Source organism: Elephantulus edwardii, unplaced genomic scaffold (assembly GCF_000299155.1).
Source record: "Elephantulus edwardii isolate Elephantulus edwardi_28Jun2011 unplaced genomic scaffold, EleEdw1.0 scaffold00017, whole genome shotgun sequence".
NCBI classification, from domain to species: Eukaryota; Metazoa; Chordata; class Mammalia; order Macroscelidea; family Macroscelididae; genus Elephantulus; species Elephantulus edwardii.
The window spans coordinates 19,974,765-19,993,167 of record NW_006399767.1 but is presented as its reverse complement, the minus strand read 5'-3'; the positions used below and the strand labels follow the sequence as shown (position 1 = coordinate 19,993,167).

The following is an 18,403-nucleotide window of genomic DNA, read 5'->3' as shown; positions in this document are numbered from 1 at the left end:
CCAAGTCACTTCACAGCTTCTGAGCTGGGGGCCACATAGGGGGATGCGGTGGGGGAGTACGGTTCTTTGTGCAGCCCCAGCCTTCATGTTGTACACGACTGGCAGCCACATTCTTTGTGCCAGCAAGAAACAGCTGTGATCCAGGCATCCAAGGTAGAGTGGGCATCTGGACCCAGCTTTATTAAGGAGAGTAGGTGAATGCTAGGGCTGGTGGTACCCAGCTTTATTAAGGAGAGTAGGTGAATGCTAGGGCTGGTGGTTTGGAATCAGCTGCTAATGCCAAGATTGATGTTTGAGTTCTCATCGGTTCCACAGAAGAAACGCCTGGTGATCTGTTTTCATAAAGATTCAAAAAAAGCAAAACCTATTGCTAGCAAGCTAATGCCTAATTCTAATTTCTAATTCTCTAGCAAGTCAGCAGGGTAGGGTTTGAACTGCCCCATTGGGCTTCTAAGGCTACACACCTATACAGAAACGGACTGCCACGTCCTCCTTCAGAAGGGCTGGTGGCTTCGAACTGCTGACTTTCTGGTTAGCAGTTCAATACTTAACTGTTAACCATCATGGCTTCTTAAAACTCTCTAAGGCATGGGCTTAGCATGCATTTGAATTAACTCTACGGTGCAGGGGGTTTTTTTTATGAGGGAGGTAAAAGGGTAGGGAATAGGGGATTCTTTTCTGCAAAGCCAGTGTCTCCCAGGGCCTGGCTCTTTTCCACATTAAGTGATGACCAATGATCTCACCCACCTTGAACCCTCTGGAGCCCTTGGCTCTTTCTGGCTGGCACATAGGTTTTAGTTGCTATTTGTTTCTCAGCTGAGGCTACAAGAATAATGACACTCTCTCACCTAATCCCCACAGGATGTGAAAGGAATATTATGCTTGAGCCTGTGAGCAGTAGAAAGGCCCCGTGTTTCACTGGAGCACGGTGAGACAGGGAAAGGCTTGCTGAGACTGGACAGGGTTTAAAGCTTATCGCCTTCTTGCACGATCTTTAAGAATGACAACTATGAGATATCATCTCACCTCAGTAAGACTAGCGAAATTTAACAGAACAGCAAGCAACAAATGCTCATGAGGTTGGGGAGAGACTGGAACCCTTATTCACTGTTAGTGGGAGTGTAAAATGGTGTAACCACTGTGCAAGGTGGTGTGGCGCTTTCTCAAAAAGTTGCAAATAGAGATACCATATGACCCAGCAATGCTACTACTGGGAATATACCCCAAAGAAAACAGAACTGACATTCAAGCAGATCTATGCACACCCATGTTTATCGAGGCTTTGTTCACAATAGCAAGGAGTTGGAAACAACCCAGGTGTCCATCAACAAACAAATGGATAGAGAAGCTGTGGTATATTCACACAATGGAATACTACACTGCATTGAAAAACAAAGAACTCATGCAATATTATTCAAAATGGGTGAGCCTGGAGGACATTATGCTGAGTGAAGTATCTCAGTCACAAAAGGACAAACACTGCATAGTGCCACTGCTGTAGAATGGCACTGACATCAGGGTTAGGGTAAGAATGAGAAAAACTGGATGAATTATGTATACTGCATTGAAACCGATGAGGGAGAGAACAGTTTAAAAGCAATATATTTTAGGGCATTATGGTTATAAGAGTCCGGAATGAAGGTTGATGAGTGGAGGATACTTGGGTGGGGGGAGCAGTGAGGATTGTGTACCAATGAAGGAATTTTACTTTTCAAAGAGAAGAGAGAACTGGGGATGGGGGTGGGCTGGGCGGGGAGTAAAAAAAAAGAATGACAGCCGAGTCTGAGGGGACGGGGATGTAAAGACGTCACAACCTGTGCCTGTCAGGAAGGGCAGAAGTTCCCCATTACAGCCTCAAACTCAGGGTTCAAATTCCACAGCCATGCTTCACCTGGCGGCCTTGGCCTCGTTATGCTCCACAGAAGCAGGGCCGACTTTGAGCTCCAAGCCCTCCACGCCTGGCTCACAGCAGACACCCAGCACACACTGACCAGTGGATGTGAGCTGGGCGTCGAGGCAGCTGAATCTTAAGGGCGCCCGGCCCTACTGGCCCACCCACATGCCCCAGGGGCTCCTCACCAATCATGTAGTCGCCGAAGCCCACAGTGCTGAGGGTGATGAAGGCGAAGTAGAAGCCCTCCATATAGTTCCAGCCCTCCATGTAGGAGAAGAGCAGTGGGGGCAGCAGCAGGAAGAGCTGGAGGCCAGCCAGCAGGGTGCCACAGCCGGCCAGCCAGCGTGCCTTGGCCGGGTCCTGCGGGTGCACAGGGCAGCGGGGGTGGAGACAGACAGCTAATGCTCACTTTCACCCCCATCAGGGCCTACTTCCCCTGTATCATATTTTAAGTTGTATTGGAAGCAGGAGTGGCATCCACATCCTAAACAACATGCCTCTGGAGAAACGACAATAGTTCTAGAAAGGCTTCAGGTATTTTGTTCATAGGGTTGCTATGAGTCGTGCTGTACTCGATGGCAATCAACAACAACAAACAACAATATTCCAAGAGACTCAGACTGAATTGTGACTCCACCATAATATGTACTGGAATCCTAACCTGTAGACCTGTGGTTATAATGCTGTTTGGAATTGTGCTGCCAACCTAAAGGCAGGTGGTTCGAATCCACCAGGTGCACCGCAGGAGAAAGATGGGCAATCTCATCCCACACCATCTCCTACCCACTGGACGGTCAGCTCTGACTTGGTTCTGACTCAACAATGATGAGAGAGGGTTTGTTAAGCTGACAAGGTCAGTGCAGAGTGTGCCCTACATCTAATCACTTCTGACTTACAAAGAGGAGCAGAACAGACATGGGAAAACACACAGCTGAGTGGAAGAGAAATGCAAGACCGACAAAGAGCCAAAAAGATGGAGCTCGAGAAGCTGATGGGGGAAGAGATCTTCCCCAGAGCGGACACAGTTTCCCCCTAGTGCCAGTGCCTTGCTGTACTGCTAATCCGAAGGCATGTGGTTCAAATCCACCAGCTGCTCTGAGGGAGAAGGATGAGCAATCTCCTCTCACCCAAGTTACTGCCTCTGAAGATCTGCTGGAGGGTCAGCTATGGGTCAGTTCTCACTCGCTGGCGCATAACAACAACAATGACAATAACAGCCTCCTGAAGGGAGCTCTGGTGACCTAAGTGGAAGGGGTCGGGCTGCCAACCCAAAGACAAAGGTGGTTTGAGTCCACCAGCTGCTCCCAGGTGAAAGACGGGCAATCTCTTCCTATGATTCTTGTATGATTCACAGCCCTGAAAACCCATGGGAGGCTCTACCGTGAGCTAGTTCTGACTCCTCGGAAATGAAAGAGCAGGCCTCTTAAGGTGCGAGAATAAAACAAAGCCCCTGAGCCTTTGCTGCTGCTGGTCCTGCTGCCTTCCCAGTGCCCCCCAGCCCCATCACTGACCCCTCTTCACGACAAAAGCCCTCCGTTCTGTGCAGTGACCCCTTGTCCCACCACATGCCCACTAGCGACCTGATTCCTAGGAGTGACCCATCCCCACCAGGACCCCTGACTTCGCCCACACCCCTTCCTTCTAGAAGTGAACCCCTCTTCCTCTGGCAGGACCTGTTACCTGCAAAGTGCGCCCCAGCCGGTGGGCACAGTGGTGCATGCCTCGCAGCATGAGGTGGCCCAGCCGGTTGAGCACCACAAGGTTGAGCGGTATCCCCACCAGAGCGAAGAAGATGCAGAAGAGGCGGGCGCCCAGAGTGTGGGGGCTCAGGTTGCCGAAACCTGGGGAGAGACCACAGAGAGAGAGGGGCACCTCAGGAGACACTCCCAGACGAGCCTGCCCATTCCCCTCCCAAGCAGCCCGCCCCAAAGCCCGCCCAGGGTGCTGACATATCACAGGGCAGTGCAGCCAGGGCTCCTTAGAGGCAAGCACGGTGAAATAGCTATGGTTTCACACACTTTGGGCCTGTTGTCAGGAGCAGCCAGGCCTTGGAAAAAGCCATTGTACTGGGAAAGGAAGACGGTCAGAGAAAGAGAGTGAGCCCTTCAACAAGGTGGACGGACAGTGACTGTAACAAGGGGCTCCAGTATATAGCAGAGATGGTGAGGATATGGCTGGACAGGACGAAGTTCAGATCTGTCATTCAGAGGGCTGCTGTGAGTTACAGTCGGCGTGGAGGTACCCAACAACAGCTGGTAGTTCAAATCCACCAGTGGTTCTGACTCAATGACAGTGACAAAGAAGGTTGATTGGTAGCCTAGTGGGTAAGGAGTTGTGCTGCCAACCCAAAGGCAGGCAGTTCGAATCCACCAACTACTCTATAAGAGAAATATGGGCAATATTCTCTCCTATGATTTATGTTATTGTTAGGTACTGTTTAGTCAAGCAAGACTCATAGTGACCCTATGAACAAAAAAAATGTAATCCCTGTTCTGTCTTGTGTCATCCTCACACTTCCTAACACATGAGTCCTTTGCAGCAGTCACCATGCCAATCCACCTGGTTGAGCATCTTCCTCTCCTTCTCTGACCCTCTACCTTTCCCAGCGTCATGTCCTTCCTCCAAGGAACAGTCTCTCCTAGTAACATGTCCAAAGTATGTGAGGTAAAGCCTCATCATTCTTGCCTCCAAAGAGCACTCCAGCTGCTCCCTCTCCAAGACATATCTGTTTGTTCGCTTGATCATCCATGGAATGTTCAGTGCTCTTCTCCAACACCACAGCTCAAAGGTGTCAATTATTTTTCTGTCACCCTTATTCATTGTCCAGGTCTCGGACAAATATTTAGTAATCAGAAAGACTATGGCCTGAATCAGACTCACCTTAGTCCTCAAACTGACATCAGTACTCCGCAATTATTTGGCCCTCTGTGATCAGGACCTCCAGGATCCAGTCTGACGTCATCTACCCGCTTCCCTCCAGAAGCTTCTCTGACTGTCTCATTATTTCCATGCACACGAGTCACAGGCATACCCCAGGGCCTTTGCACTTGCTGTTGAAAATGCTTTCCCCAGATATCTGAATGACTTGATCTCTCATTTTCTTCATAGCAATATTATCTGATCTGTTAGTTTTCCCTTCTCACCCTGTCTGAAATCACCTCCTCCACACCACTATTGAATCCCTTTACCTTGCTTTTCTTTCCTGTAAGTACCCACCATGGTAAGAATATTGTCCATTGTCAGAGGTGTGAACAAATGAGCAACCTGGGACACAGTTAATATACAGTGAGTGATTTTTAGGTTCTCGCCTGACCGTTCACCTTCACCTCAAAGCCATTGAGTTGGAACCAATTCATTGCTGACCCTCCACTGGGTTTTCAGTGGCTGTAAATTGCACAGGAAGAGATTGCCTATCTTTCTATAATGGAGCTGCTGGTGGATTCGAACAACCTTCCTTGGAGTTGGCAGCACATCTCCTTACCCACTAGACCACCAGAGCGCCCAAGCATCATCAGAGAAGTTCTCATATGCTTGGCAGAGCTGTGGTTTGTTTGGAAGCTTGGGAAGCCAGTCCTTTCAGTAATGGTCCCAGGGGAGCGGGAGTGCCGAGGAGGCAGCTCTCCTGCTCTTTCCTGGGTCTCCTCTCCCTTTCCTCATGGAGCATCCTGCACACGCCTCTTTCTTCTTCCTCCTCCCTCTGAGTTCACCCTCTTTGTGTGATCAGATGCACAGACTCATCATCTTCCCTCAACTAGGTAACTATTTTTCTCTGGTACTTAGAATTCCCATCTGTCTTGTAAACACCCCAAGAGTAGGCACTATTGAAAAGGAAGAGAGGTTCCCCCACCTGTGAATCACCTGTGTGACTTTGGGCAAGTCCTACCACCCCTCTGTGCCCGAGATTCCTCATCTGTGATGGGGAAGTTGCTCTAGAGATGAGATCTCGAGTTTAAAGCACAGTGTTTCACATGAGCAGACCCTGAGGGCACGCTACCGTGGTGTGCATGTGCTGTGGGGTCAAGTTCCCCTTCCTCTGCCCTCCTCATCCTCACACTGGACCAAGACAGCTTTAGGGTAGAACTGAGTGGAGCAGGAGAGACAAAGGGCTCATTATCAGGAGTGAGGAGGCGGGAATGAGATCCATGGAAAAGCTGTTATTTGATAGATCAAGGGCTTGGGCTTGGGGTAGAGGTTGGAAGAGGTGTAGAGTTCAGAGACTAAAGTCCTCCTCACACCTCAGAAACCTTCACCAGCACGATAGTTTCAACTCTGCCCCCTCCTCTGCTTTAACACATAATTATTGCATTAACATGGTAGTATTTATTGGGCACCCATTGTGTGCTGGGCCATGTACAGAATCCTGGGGACACAAAAATGAATCACACAGTCCTGGGTAGTCTTTCTAGCTACCCAGGGTCACAAGTCTGAGAACCGGCCTTATCGATAGTCTTGTGTGAAGACAGGACTGTGCAGGCTCCCTGGTGATCTTAACAGCTAATTCCAAGAAGTATTGGACTGACTTAAAACTAGATGGAGAGTTATCCTGATACTCTTGCGTCACCCCACTCTTGGGAGGGTAGAGATCAGGACTCTGGTTTTGTTGAGAAAGGCTGGCTGAGAACTGGGAGGAGGGAGGCCTGAGTTACTAGTGGTGTTAGCCTGCCACCTGGTGGTAGGTCCTTACCATGCAGAGGCTGATTGAAGCCCCAGTAAAGCCTGGTCCCCAGGGCAGTGGAAATGCCCCCCGCCAGCATTATTTCAGGGGTTTCCAGCACTGGAAGGATCACAATTGCTCTTGTCATTCCTCTCCCAAGACATTCCAGATACTTTCGCAGGACCAGTTCTGCCTTGGCTCTCCAAAGTCAAAGAGATGATGAGTGCCTCTCTCTAAGGCGTCACCCCACATGTCTCTCCAATTTCCACGTGTTGGGGGGCTTAGCTACGAAGACCCAAACATAGCAGTGCCCAGAAATCTCTTTACTTCACTTTCTCTGTCTCTCAGAAAGCTGTGGGGGCAAAATTCCTCTAGAGCGGTGCTTCTCAGAGGTGGGGCTGTATAGGGAATCCCCTGAGCATATTGGTAGGTAACACACAGAACTGATTTAGTAGGTCTGTGTGAGAGCTCGTGGTATAGTGAGTAATATATTGGTCTGTTAACCAAAAAAATCATCAGTTTGAATCCACTAGCATCTTTGAGAGAGAAAGATGGGCTGTCTCCTCTCGCCTGAGAAATCTGATGAAGGGTCTCTGTGAGTTGGAACTCATTCAATGGCAGAGGATGTGAAATCTAAGATGACGCTCCTTTGAGTAGAAAAAGAAGGGGGGGATATCTCCCAAGCCTCATTGCTGGCCTGTCAGGTCAGAAGCAACTCAAAGCTGACCTTCCATCAGGTTTTCAAAGACTCAGGAGGAGACTGACCATTGCCATTTCAAAGATTCAAGAGGAAATTGTCCATCTTTCTTCTGAGGAGCCACTGGTGGATTTGAACCAGTGAAGAGGCATCACCTTTAGGTTAACAGCGCCGTTCTCTATGGATGAGGTCACCGGAACTCCCTCAGAGCAGGAAGCCCCAGATAACTCCTCCAAATGACCAACAAGCAGCCCTATGCCCCTCGGCCCGCACCTCTTACCGATGGTGGTGATAGTGGACACAGAGAAGAAGAAGGAACCGACGAGCTCCCAGCGCTCCATGCCGGTGGTGTTTCCAAGGACAATGGATCCACTTTTGTATGCTTGGATGATGCCCTGCAGGAGAGGCTGTAGTGACCCCCAGGCTCTGGGGGGATCCCACCCCTAATATACACCACACACATACACATGTGTGCAGGCACCCACACACCACATTGTGTTCTCATGGACAGCCACTCCTCACACCCAGCCTGACCAGGGCAGCACAGCTCTCCCCCTCCATCCACGGGCTCCCCAGGGCCAGTCACAGCACTGCCCTTTCTCTTCAGCCCTGACTCCAAGTCAGGATGGGGCCTGTGATTTTTCTTTGATTGAGAAAATAATATTTTCTCACTCACTCATTCATTCTTCTCCCTGTTCCAGCAGAAAATAGAAGGAACTATTTCAGGAAGTAACATTTGATCAAGAACTAATGGTGATGAAGAAATTTAAGCTGCATTGAAGGCATTGGAAAGAAAATAAGGCCCCAGGATTGACTGGATTAACACCTTTCAACTAACAGATGCAGCCCTGGACATGCTCATTAGTCTCTGGCAACAAATATTGAAGACCTGGTCAACTGACTGAATGAGATTCATATTAGTTCCCATTACCAGAAAAAGTAATCCAACAGAATGAGGGAACTATTGAACAGTATGATTAAGAGGATATGCAAGTAGAATCTTGCTTAATATTGTTTAAAAAATGGCTGAAACAGTGCATCAACAGGAAATTGTCAGAAATCCAAGCTGGGTTCACAACAGACCATGGCCTATCATTGCTGATGTGAGATAGATCTTGTATGAAAGTAAAGAATATCAGAAAGATGGTATATCTGTGCTCTATTGACTATGCAAAAGCATTTGACTGTGTGGATCATAACAAATTATGGCTGATATTAAGAAGAATAGGAATCCCAGAGCATTAAATCATGCTCAGATGAAGCCTGTATCTAGACCAAGAAGCTGTTATCTGAACAGAACAAGGGAATACTACATAGTTTAAAGTCTGGAAAGGTGTGCATCAAGGCCGTTTCCTTTTTTTGTATTTATTCTACATGTATGCTCAGCGAATAATCTGAGAAACAGGACTTTATGAAGAAGAATGGTGCATCAGAATTGGCAGAAGACTCATCAACAACCTGTGTTATACAAATGATGCAATTTTGCTTGCTTAAAAAAAGACTTAAAATCTTTACTGCAGAAGCTCAAAGACTATAACTATCAAAGGTTACATTTCAACATTAAGAAAACAAAATTCTAACCACTGGGCCAATAGGTAACATCATAGATAAAGAAACATTAAAGTTGTCAATGATTTCCTTTTACATAGATCCACAATCAATACCCATGGTAAAAATAATCAAGGAATAACAAAAATTGTTGGATTGGAAATAATGTGCTATTAAGGACCTCTCCAAAGGGCTAAAGAGCCGAGTAACAGTTTAACGACCAAGATGCACCTGATCCAAGCCATGGTCTTTTCAGTTACTTGCTATGTATTTGCAAGTTGGACAATGACTAAGGATGACAGAAGAAGAATCAATGTCTTCGAGTTGTGTTGCAGAAGAGGACTGAATATCCCAATGACTGCCCAAAGAACAATCAAAGCTGCTTTGGAGGGAGTGTGATCAGGGTGCTCCTTAATGGTAAAAAATGAGTGAAACTTGGTCTCATATGTTGTGGGCATGTTGTCAAGAGGGGCCAGTCCTTTGAAAGGGATATCATGCTGGGAAAGGCAGAAGGTCAGAGGGAGGAAGACCCTCGAGAAGATGCATTGACACAGTGACTATAACAATGCGCTGGAGTATGCCAGTGATTGTAAGGGTGATGTGGGACAAGTTGTTCATAGAGTTACTGTGAGGCATAGGTTAGCTGAAGGCTTTTAACAACAATGATGTACGTACACACACACACACACACACACACACACACACACACACAATGACATTATTGCCAACGTCAGATGGATCTTGACTGAAAGCAAAGAGTACCAGAGGAATGTCTATCTGTGCTTCATTGACTGTGCAAAGGCTTTTGACTGTGTGGATCACAATAAATTGTGGTTAACCTTGAGGAGAATGGGAATCCCAGAACATTTGATTGTGCTTATTCAAAACTTATATTTGGACCAGAAGCAGTCTTCAGAATAGAGCAAGGACCACCTGCAGAAAGCTGAAACAGGATCCATATCTCACACCATACACAAAAATTAACTCAAGGTGGATCCCTGGGAATAAAGCCCCAAACCATAAAATTCGTAAGAGACAAACTGGGATCAAGCTCAGAAGGCCTAGTCTATGGTACAGAGACTGCCAAATACAGCCAGAAACGCACAATCTGAAGAGGATCAAATTGATGAATGGATCTTCTAAAGATTAAATCCATGTGTGCATCCAAAACTTTTTTCAATAAGGTGAAAAGAAAACCTACTGACTGGGAACAAATATTTGGTAATACCATCTCAGACAAGAGTCTCATAATGAAAGGTAACAGAGTACTCCTGGACCTTCACAAGAAACAGACTGATAACCCAATAATAAAATAGGCAAAAGACATGAAAGAATTTTCACAGAGGAAGATATTTGAATGGCAAACAGACACATGAAGAAATGTTCCAAATCACTGGAAATAAGAGAGATGCAAATCAAAACCATAATGAGGTACCATCTCACTCCAGTAACAGTGGAAAAGTTTAACAGGGCAGCAAATAATAAATGTTAGAGAGGATGTGGCGAGAAAAGTATATATTGTTGGTGGGGTTGTAAAATAGTACAACCATTCTGGAAGGCAGTTTGGTGCCTCCTCAAAAAGCTGAACATAGCAATTCCATATGACCCAGCTATTCCACTACTTGGAATATACCCTGAGAAAATGAGAACTGAGGCACACAAGGAGCTTTATACACTAATGTTCCTTATTCACCATCACAAGAACATGGAAACAGTCCAATTGTCCAACCACACATTAAAGGATTGAGAAATTATGGTACATTCACACAATGGAATACTATACAGCACACAGGAGCAATGATTTTGAAAATTACTACTGAACTTGGGAGGGACTGGAGAGCATTATGCTGAGTGATCGAACTCAGTCACATAAGGATAAATATTGTATAAAATCATTATTGTAGAATGAGTATAAGGATCCAAGGGGAGTGGGGGAGGGTGGAAGCAGAGGGATGAGGATGTTTAGGGGGAGGAGGGATTGATCATGGAGTTATACAATTTGGTGGGTAGGGGGGTAAGGGAAATTGGAAGATTCTGTTCTCAAAAACAATGTATTCGAATTTTGTAAATAAACTAGTATATATACTAAAAAGAATAAAGAAACATCACATGGTTCAAAAGTAGGAAAGGAGTGCATTAGGGATGTGTCCTGTCTCCATATGCAGAACAGATCATTCTAGAGGCTGGACTTTATGAGGAGGAATGTGGCATTAGGATTGGAGGAAAATTCAACAACCTGCGTTATGCAGATGACACAATCTTGCAGCCAAAACTGAGGGGGGACCTGAAGCATTTGCTGCAGAAGGTCAAGGACAATAGTCTTCAGTATGGATTGAAGTTCTACATCAAGAAAACAAAGATTCTCACTAGTGGGCCAATCGGTGGCTTCATGATGGATGGAGAAGAGATTAAGGTTGTTAATAATTTCAGCTTGCTTGGCTCTACAATCATCACTCTTGGAACCAGCAGTGAGGGGAAAAAAATATTTCCCTTGAGGAAGTCTGCTGTCTGAGACTTCTCTAGAGTACTGAGAAGTAACAGTAAGGCTGGAGACTAAGGTGAGCCTGACCTGGGCCGTGGTCTTTTTTTCACAATTACATGCTGTGCATCAGAGAGCTAGACTAAGGATGATAGAAGGATAATTGATGCCTTTGAGTTGTGGTGCTGGAGAAGAGTCTTGAACATACAATGAACGGCCAGGAGAACAAATAAATCTGTCTTGGAGAAGTCAAACCAAGTTTCTCCTTGAAGGCAAGGATTTCATACTTTGGGCACATGGCCAGGAGGGATCAATTCTTAGAGAAGGACATCATGTGTGGAAGGTTAGAGGGACAGTGCAGGAGAGGAAGACCCTGGATGAGATGGATTTACATGATTACTGGGCAATGGGATTAGGTGTGTTGGAGTTAGTGAAACAGGCTCAGGATGGGGCAGGATTCAGAACTGTTATAACAGGGTTGCTATGAGTCACAGATGACTCGACAGCACATAACAACAACAAATATGTGTGTGTACACACACACACACACACACACACACACACACACACACACATTTTATTTTTTCCCATTGTGTACCATAGAGTCGAAACCAACTCATAGCTCACCCTCTGTTGGATTTTCACACAGGTGGAGTCTAACCCTCTTTCTCCTGTGGAGCAGCTGGTGGCTTTGACAGGCATACCTTTGGGATTGCAATACAGTTTCTTGCCACTCACTAGGCCACCAGAATTCGCTCTGCCCCCCTATATATGTGTGTGTATATATATATGTTGTTGACTGTTTCTGAGTTGAGCATGACTCATAGCAACCCTATTAACAAAAGGCATGAAGCTTTTCTATAACTCTTGTCATTTATCAAAGTTCATAGTTTCCAGAAGCATATATATTTATACATACACACTCCTAGTATGTGTGTGTGTGTGTGTGTGTGTGTGTGTGTGTGTATAAGCTAAAGAAGGTCAAATGAAATACACAGGAATCAAAATTTGACCTTGAGTCTGTCCTATTTGAATTTAAAAACTGACTCAGGAATGGGTGTGAAGCCTTGAACACTAATGAACAAACATCAGATGAACTGGGAGGATATCAAGAATATCACCCGTGAAGGACGCAAAAGGTCATTACAATTATAGAAGAAGAAAAGACCAAAATGGATTTCAGAAAGACTGAATATTGCACTATAGCTCCGAGAAGCCAAAGCAAAGGGAAGAATTCAAGAAGTTAAGGAGCTGAATAGAAGATTTCAAAGGGCAGCGCATGAAGACAAAATATTATAATGCAATGTGCAAAGAACTGGAGTCTGAAAATTGAAAGGGCTGTACTCCCTCAGCATTTCTTAAGCTGAATTAATTGATGAACAAATGCAAGCCTCAAGTTGCAATACTTAAGGGTACTATGGGTAAAATATTGAATGATCCAGGAAATATTAAAAGAAGATAGAAGGACTCTAGAGTCACTCTGCCAAAAAACAATTGGCTGACACAGAAAAATTTCAAGAAAAACATGTGAGTAAGAGGCAATGGTGATGAAGGAGGAAGTTCAGGTTGCTCTGAAGGACTTGGCAATAAAACCCCAGCAATTGATGGAATATCAACTGGTGTATTTCAACAAACAGATACTGCCCTGACCATGCTCACCAGGTTGTGCCAAGGAATCTGGAGGACAACTACCTGGCCAACTGACTGCAAGAGATCCATATTTATGCTCATTCCCCAAGAAATGTGACCCGACAGAGTATGGAAATTATTGTACAATATCACTCATATCACATGCAAGCAAAATCCTGCTCAAGATCATCCAAAAGCGACTGGAACAGTACATTGACAGAGAACTACCAGAAATCAAAGCTGAGTTAGAAGACCATGGCACTAGAGATATTATCACCAATGCCAGATGGATCATGGCAGAAAGCAGAGTACCAGAGGAATATCTATCTGTGTTTCATTGACTATGCAAAGATATTTGACTGTGTGGATCACAACAAATTGTGGCTAACATTGAGCAGAATGGGAATCCCAGAACACCGGATAGTCTTTATTCAAAACCTATAATTGGACCAGGAAGCAGTTCTCAGAACAGAGCAAGGAAACTCTACATGGTTCAAAATCAGAAAGGGAGTGTGTGTCAGGGATGTGTCCTGTCTCCAAACCTTTTCAATCTGTATGCAGAACAGCATGGGGAGGAATGTGGCATCAGGATTGGAGGAAGACTCATCAACAACCTACATTGTACAGATGACACAACCTTGCTTGCTGAAACAGAGACCCACCTGAAGTGTTTGCTGTAGAAAGTCAAGGACTGTAGTCTTCAATATGGATTGAAGCTCAACATCAAGAAGATAAAGATTCTCACCACTGGGCTGATTGTCAGCAACATGATAACAAGAGAGAGATGAGAAGCAATTGAAGTTGCTAACAGTTACAGCTTGCTTGGCTCCACAATCAAAATTTTGGCACCAGCAGTCAGGAAATCAAAAGATGAATTACATTAGGTAAATCTGCTGTCACGAACCTTTCCAGAGTACTGAGAAGCAACGATGTCAGTCCAGAGTCTAAAGTGCGTCTGATCCAGGCCATGATCTTCGCAATTACTTGTTATGCATCAGAGAGCTAGACAATGACTAAGGATGACAGGAAAAGAATAGATCCCTTTGAATTTTGGTGCTGGAGAAGAGTCTTGAACATACCATGGACCATCAAGAAAACAAATAGGTCTGTCTTAAAAGGGTGAAGCCAAGTTTATTCTTGGAGGTTAGGATTTTGAAGTTCCGTCTCACACATTTTGGGCATGTGGCCAGGATGGACTGATCCTTGGAGAAGGACATCATGCTCAGAAGGGTTGAGGGGACAGTGCAGGAGAGGAAGACCCTGGATGAGATGATACAGTAACTGGAGCGACGGGTGTGTTGGAGTCAGTGAGACTGGCTCAGGAGAGGGCAAACTTCAGAGCAATCATACTTAGGGTTGCTATGAGTCACCAACAACTTGACAGCACATAACAATGACAGCATATATACTCCTAGTATATACACATATGTGTACACACACACACACACACACACACACACACACACACACACACACACGCGCGCGCACACACACACACACACACACTTTCTCTCTCTCTCTCTCCCAGTTTAAGTAGAGTGTCATTGAAAAAGAGGTGGATCATTGTGAGGATGGTGCAGGGTCATGCAGAGCTTCATTTTTTTCCCACACAGAATCATTGTCAATCAGAGCAGATTCAATGACAGCTGCCAACATGGAAGCTACAGATAGGTCCCTGGGTGGTGCAAACAGATTGCATTTGGCTACTAAATAACTGAAAGGTTGGCGGTTCAAATCTGTCCAGCAGTGCAATACACATGAGGAAAGGCTTAGTGATCTGCTTCCATGAAGATTACACCAAGAAGACTGAATAGCACAGTTCTACTTTGGAACCCACGGGGTCACCACCAGTTCGAACTGGGGGATCTGTAGGAAATTGCATGTATGTGCCCCGTGCATGCGGGGGATCTGGGCTGTAGCTATCACATCCTTATTTGTGGAGATGGTTGAACCACAGAAAGGCTGAAAGCCTGGAGGGAGGGTGGGTGTAAAAGAGATGGGATCACAGCTGAGGAATGTGGGCAACACCTAGGTCCCGTGAGGTAGTAAGCCATGGGGGTAAGCAGCTCCAACTCTTTGGGTATGTAGCTGTGTAGTCAAATCTAAGTTCTTCCGAGCCCCACTTCTTTCATCTCTATGATGGAGATGATAATAATGATAATAGTTTCTAACTCTGATATAAGGTTGCAAAGAGTTAATGCATATGAAGTACTAAAGGTTACACAGGGACATTTATCACCATTGCCACCCCTTTGTTATCTTCCAGGACCCAAATGGTTACAGTTCCCTGTGGTTGCACAAGGGTGCGTGGAATGGCGCTACACCAGGCCCCCAGAGCCAGGCAATTGGGCTTTTTTTTGGGGGGGGTTGTAAGCTTGGAGCAGGTGGGAGGAGAAGGAATAACCCTCATTCCAAAATCAAACATCAAATCCACTGCCATCATAGCGCCCTGGAGGGTTTCCAAGGCTGTAAATCTTTAAGGAAGCAGGTGACCACATTTTTTCTCCTGAGGAGCTTGCTTATACATTGGAGCCAGCAGCCCTTTTTCAAGTAGCCAAGCACTTTAATCAGCTCGCCACCATGTAGCACTCACCTTGCCCTGGCCAGCTTCATTTGGCCCTGCGGACCAGCTCAGTGCAAGGCCTCAGGACTGCATCCCTACCTGCGAGCTCCCACTGGCTTTGACTGGGAGTTTCTGGATCCCAAGTCCTGTCTCTTGAAGCTCCTGCAGCCACCCTGCAGGGCGGAACTGCAGACTAGGTCACCGAAGTCTGGGCCAGGGGCCACTGGACTTCTGGGGGAGGGGATGTGGGGACCAAGTCAGATCCCAGATGTATACTCAGCTAACAAATCCAAGCCGTTCTGGTCCAGCGGCACTTGTTCAGAAGGGACGTCCATCCATCAGCGACGTCGTCGCTCAGGATACACTGCCAGGAGGAACTTTCCCACAGAGCAGCTGCCATCGAGGTCCCACCTTTCAGGAGTCTGCGCTCCCTCGCTCCCTCCCTTTGGTCCTTCCAGGCTTCCATGGCTGCAACCCTCCGGGCTCACAGACTGGACTCGGGGCACAGCTACACAGCGTCCCTCCTCCCAGCCCCCGAGCCTGATAGCCCCACTAACCCCGTCCCAGCAAGCGCACTCCCCATTCCACCACACCAGGGGACCACCAGGTTCTGGGTCTTTTCGCCCCAAACTCAGCTGTTGGACCCTCCTTGTTGCTTCTCTTCCGATCTGGGCCTGCGCACTTTACCATCAAACTCCCGGTTCGCGTGTATTTGCACCAGGGCCCCTCTCTGGAAGGGCCCCAGGCAGGTCCCTCCGCCCTTTGTGATCTGGCCCTGACCCAGCTGAGCGCATCCTGTCCTCCGCTTGCTCTGCCACTTTCCTACCAGCCTTAGCGCTCTGGTCCCTGTTGCAGCCCGGCCAGGCCAAGTCCACTAGACCAGCTTCAGACCCTGATAAAAGCGCCCTCTGTGGTCTCGTGCCCAAATTCGCATGTTTACGCCAAGAATCTCTTGACAGTCATCCTGTCTCGCCCCCTAAGGGATGACTCGGGTCACTACCGCGCCTTCCTCCCCTAGAGACTCCCTTCTCTGTGGTTCAGCGGTCCAGCCCAATCCTCTCTTTCTGCGCGGTGAAATGTACAAGCCCCTAGTGGTCTCCGGGTCTCTCTACAGGCCCCTCTTTTGGATAAAGGCTCCGCGCGCTCCCGCGCCCCTCCCCGCCGCGCCCTGGCGGCCTCCCCCAACCTCTGACCCGGATCATTGAGTCCAGCGCCGGGCCATCCAGACACGTGTAGTTCTGCAGCAGCGCCCACTTATCGTGCTCGAACTTGCGATTGGAGTCCCAGGCCAGGTGGCCCTCTAGAATCCAGAACACCCCAGTGCCCATCGCCAGGTAAGCCAGGTAGATGAGCAGCAGGAGCAGGGTGCCTGGCACTGAGCAGGCGCAGCCACCAGCCCTGCCCTCAGGCGGCGCCCCGGTTGTTGGTCTGCACATCGTGGGAGAAGCCAGGAGACATGTGACGAGCTAGTCAGTTCTCAGATGAATGCCTGTTTGTGCCCAGTTTTCCCTGGCGAGCAGGAGAGCTGGGGAATGGGACAGCCCTGCCCCTCCCGGTACAAGGATCCAATCCCTGGGACCAAAGAGGTCTTAAAGCTGTGGGCTCCGCCTTGAATGTGCGTGGAGAGTCCGTCCTACCCCCACCTCTCCCCGACCTTGTCAGGGAGAAGAGGAAAGCTGCTGGGTGACCACAGGGCTCAGAGGGAAGGGGCCCAGAGCCCCCAGCATTTCCTGTGTCCAAGATCAGGAGACACTCCTGACATCCACACTGTGAGGAAGAGAAAGTAGAAGTCAAGTTTATTGTCTTAGGCCCCCTGCCTGGGTCCTTAGACTCTGGGTCTCAGAGGACACCCTGTCAAGCAGTACCCAGTCTCTCAGGGGGCTTTTTCTTAACTAGGTTAGTTTCTTGAACGAAAAGGAATCCTGAAGATGTTCACTTATCCATGAGTTTAAGGAGATAAGCTCTGACCATTGTTGTGTGTCCATAGCTGGAGGGTCCTAATTCCCTCCTCTACTAAGAGTTGGAGGTTCCAGTGCTGTAGGCTCCATAGACTTTCTCCAGGTTCGGGCCTCTCTTCAAGGTGTGGGAGTCATGGGGTGTAAACTCGACAGCCTTAATCCCCTTTACTGCTGTAGATCCTTTCTTGGACCTGTTGGCTGGAGGCTGCTCTGTTGACACCCTTACCCCAGTCCTGTTCAGAGGCTCAGGAGGATGCTTGGACCATTTGGTGAGGACCTGCTTTGCTACTGGGAGTGGAGGAAAAGGGTAGAGACTGAGGTTTCCAGGCCTCGTTAGACTGAGCCTTGGGATAGCCTGATTTCCCCCCTCCTTCTGGCCAGACATGTCACAATCTGGTGGGAGGAAGGCCAGGCCTGGTGAGAACATCCCAAGGGAGACCAGGCCTCCCTGTGGCTCATTTCTTGGAAGGCTCCTGGGATCTGCTGGTTCTCTGGCTTCCCAAGGGGAGTTTGGAAATATTCTTATAAAGATAGGAGTCCAGAGGAGATGCTGACCTATGCAGATGGGGGAGCAGGCCCAGGAGAGCAGGCAGAACAACTAAAAGGCACTAAGCCTTGTTCATGGACAGTGGTAGAACTTGCCCCAGGGAAGGGGCACTAATGAGCTTTGAGAGGAAGCTTGCCTCCTCTCTGGTGGAGACCTTCATGAGGGTAGGTAGCCTGCCTGCACTAGGATTGTTCTAAGGTTGTTGTCTATCCATCCTGTCTGCTCTCCTAGTCCCTCCCTGATGGCCACAAACCCTGGGTCTGCATCCATCATAGCATTTTGGGCACTGGGTTGGGGTTGCCTCTCAGTTTGTCCAGCCCTTTCCCTCAATGAAAGGCTCACTGAAGGCAGGAGCTTTCAGAAGTGCATCTCCAGAGCCTTGCACACATCGCTGAGCTCACCAAATGCACTCTGTGCATGTGATCATGTTTTGT

General features: G+C 47.5%; 1 protein-coding gene across 1 annotated transcript in view; it reads right to left on the bottom strand.

Annotated features, from left to right (window-relative positions):
• KCNK17 (potassium channel, subfamily K, member 17) overlaps positions 1–16,900 on the bottom strand; it is a 21,780-nt gene extending 4,880 nt beyond the window's left edge. The window contains exons 1-4 of the mRNA XM_006882160.1: positions 16,658–16,900; positions 7,526–7,640; positions 3,575–3,735; positions 2,080–2,254 (exon numbers count right to left, since the gene is read on the bottom strand). Coding sequence (XP_006882222.1) covers positions 2,080–2,254; positions 3,575–3,735; positions 7,526–7,640; positions 16,658–16,900 — 694 coding nt within the window. The remainder of the gene's footprint in view (positions 1–2,079; positions 2,255–3,574; positions 3,736–7,525; positions 7,641–16,657) is intronic.
• Between the last annotated feature and the right edge of the window lie 1,503 nt (positions 16,901–18,403).